Genomic DNA, 2,521 nt, shown 5'->3' with positions numbered 1-2,521 from the left:
GGCAGAGTGCAGGCAGAGCGCAGGCAGAGCAATAAGCAGAGTGCGGGCAGAGTGCAGGCAGCGTGCAGGCAGAGCAGTGAGCAGAGTGCGGGCAGAGTGCAGGCAGCGTGCAGGCAGAGCAGTGAGCAGAGTGCGGGCAGAGTGCGGGCAGAGCAGTGAGCAGAGCAGCAGGCAGAGCTCGGGGCTTTGCCAGCCAGTCACTTCCGGGAAACTTCGCATTTCCAATTGTGAGCAATCTGATAAAGCCACTTAAAATATCTCTGCCTATCCTGAAAACAAATTGGAAAACACAACTGCTAATTTAACCACGAAAATCAGAAAAAGAGATTTATATTTACTGAGGAGTAAAACGCCTCTCTAAATCTGCAGTGGATCCCACGGGAGACTGACAGCAGCGAGGATACACCACAAAACAACGTGCCATTGTTATATTTGGCGACAGAGTTTCTAAGCAAAGAGTATGTGGGATTGTATAATACTCATGAATCACACGCTTCTGCTCTCATCTTAAACGTAGGTTTATTCTAAAACTATGAGCTGAAAGAGAAATATTTGCTAAGAGAGCAAGTTTTCTCAAAAACTCCACTACTTGCTGGAAAAAAGTATTTGTACTTGCTAAAATGCTGAAACCCCCCTCCCTAACTTATTAGACTAGTCCGGAGTAATGGATCACCAAAAAGAATGTAAAGTATTATCACCTTTAATCACTTTAGGTATAACACCATCCAAATTTTAAAAAATCTTCCCGCCCTCCAAACACGGCTGGAGAGGGAGGGGACGCCCACGAGGCTCAGCCTGTCCGGCCACCCTGAGCGTGCAGCTTCCTCGGGAAAAACCGCTGCTTCTGGCCCTCTCCTGGGAGGAGCAGTTTGTGCCGTGCTGGTCGAGCGTGGGTGAAGAGGATGGATTTCGTGATCCCTGAGTTGGGTGCTCCTTGACCGTGGCGGGAAGGCAGAGGGAGGACGGAGCACCCAGGACAGGGTCACGAGGCTGACCCAAACAAATGAACAATCTTTTCTGTTTTCTGAAACTTATAAATTAATTTTTCGTGCAAAATTTGATAATGAAATACCTGAGCTCTAAAGGAATCTATTTGATTTGGCCAGTGAATATGTTGCAAAGTACGTTTTGCCCCCAGCCGTTCTCCAGAGAAAGGTCACGCACCTGGTGGTTTGAAGAGATCTCATAACGCTTTTCAACAACCGATTGCTAAAATAGTTACACGTCAGGTTGCTCAAGACTAACTTGATTGCGTGTGCACTGGCAAAAACCAGAGTCATTGCTGGGTAATGTTTTGGTGCCAATTAAAAAAAAGTCTTCTCCCATCAGGCTGTCATCAAACAGCCAGCTTCAGTCTGTAATGCCTTTGGAAAGCGTTCCTGTCTCAACAGAGCAAGAAATGACATGCAGTGGATCTACCTCCTGGGCCTCCTACCCCCAGTTAACCCCCCACACCACCAGCATCCCTCGGTGTGTGCCTGCGGAGCTGTCTTTGGAGCCTGGGTAGACCCAGACGCAGCCAGGACAGCTCAATCCACCTGGTAAAACCCCCATGCACACGAGATGGACCGTTTCTTTAACAGCAATTGCCGGGAGCATCGTACTGCCCCCAGAGACCTCGGTCGGACCACACACCTACACAGCACGGGACAAAACCCCTTTAGGGTTACACTGGCAGGGGGCCCTCAGGAGGGACCTGATGGTGGTACTTGCACGGAGGCTGTGAAAAACACCCAGCAGACACACAAAGGGGGTTGATGGAAAGGGAAGCTAAGCTGTGATAAGATGATTGATGTTGTAACATTTGGACATTTTCTGCGCTACATTTCCTGAACACAGTTCACGCTATCACAGACTTGCACCGCGGCAGCTCGCTGGGATGCTCCCACAGCCGTCTGCGACCCCAGGAGAGCAGGGAGAATGTGGCTCTGCGGGCCCCAGAAGGCAGAGCGGGGAGCTGCTCACCAGAGGTTCACCAGGAACACATGCTCGATCTCCTGCAGGATCTCCAGCTCTCTGAACACGTTACGAACCTCATCCCTTTCGATGCACTGCTGCTTGTTCATGTACTTCATGGCATACATCTTCTCAGTGTCTCTCTTCTGCACAATACACACCTAAAGGACCCCAGAAAGGAAAGGAAAAAAGATTTAATAAAATGTTCCACATCCTCATTTGCTGCTTCACTGGGCTGAGACCCACGCTGCTCAGCTCTTGTACTCCGCTATCAAACGTTCCTCGTCCCTGGGCTGTGACTGGGATCTAGGGACATAAGCATCCCTGCTCCAAGCATGGTGCCGTGCACTCCTGTCTGGACGCTGCACCAGCCCACCCGGCTGTGGGCCACATAGGAGCCTCCTCTAGAATGCAGCAGCCAGCTTCGGGGAGAGCTTCCCAGCAGGGATTGGTGTCTGGAGGACGCGGGAGAGAGAGTCTTGTGCTTCTGAACGGAGACCAGCTTTGCACAATCGCGGGGTCTCTCTCCCAGCCTTGACTCCATCCTGCTCACATCTGCTGGCTG

General features: G+C 50.9%; 1 protein-coding gene across 1 annotated transcript in view; it reads right to left on the bottom strand.

The window, feature by feature from the left end:
• STK32C (serine/threonine kinase 32C) overlaps nucleotides 1–2,521 on the bottom strand; it is a gene marked incomplete at its 5' end in the record, with an annotated part of 36,976 nt that overhangs the window by 8,365 nt on the left and 26,090 nt on the right. Inside the window, one exon of the mRNA XM_010131569.1 lies at nucleotides 1,966–2,117. Within this exon, the coding sequence (XP_010129871.1) occupies nucleotides 1,966–2,117 (152 nt within the window). The remainder of the gene's footprint in view (nucleotides 1–1,965; nucleotides 2,118–2,521) is intronic.

The sequence above is a fragment of the Buceros rhinoceros genome, unplaced genomic scaffold (assembly GCF_000710305.1).
Source record: "Buceros rhinoceros silvestris isolate BGI_N320 unplaced genomic scaffold, ASM71030v1 scaffold15772, whole genome shotgun sequence".
NCBI lineage: Eukaryota > Metazoa > Chordata > Aves > Bucerotiformes > Bucerotidae > Buceros > Buceros rhinoceros.
The sequence above is the reverse complement of the archived record's forward strand: the minus strand, read 5'-3'. Positions and strand labels throughout refer to the sequence as shown.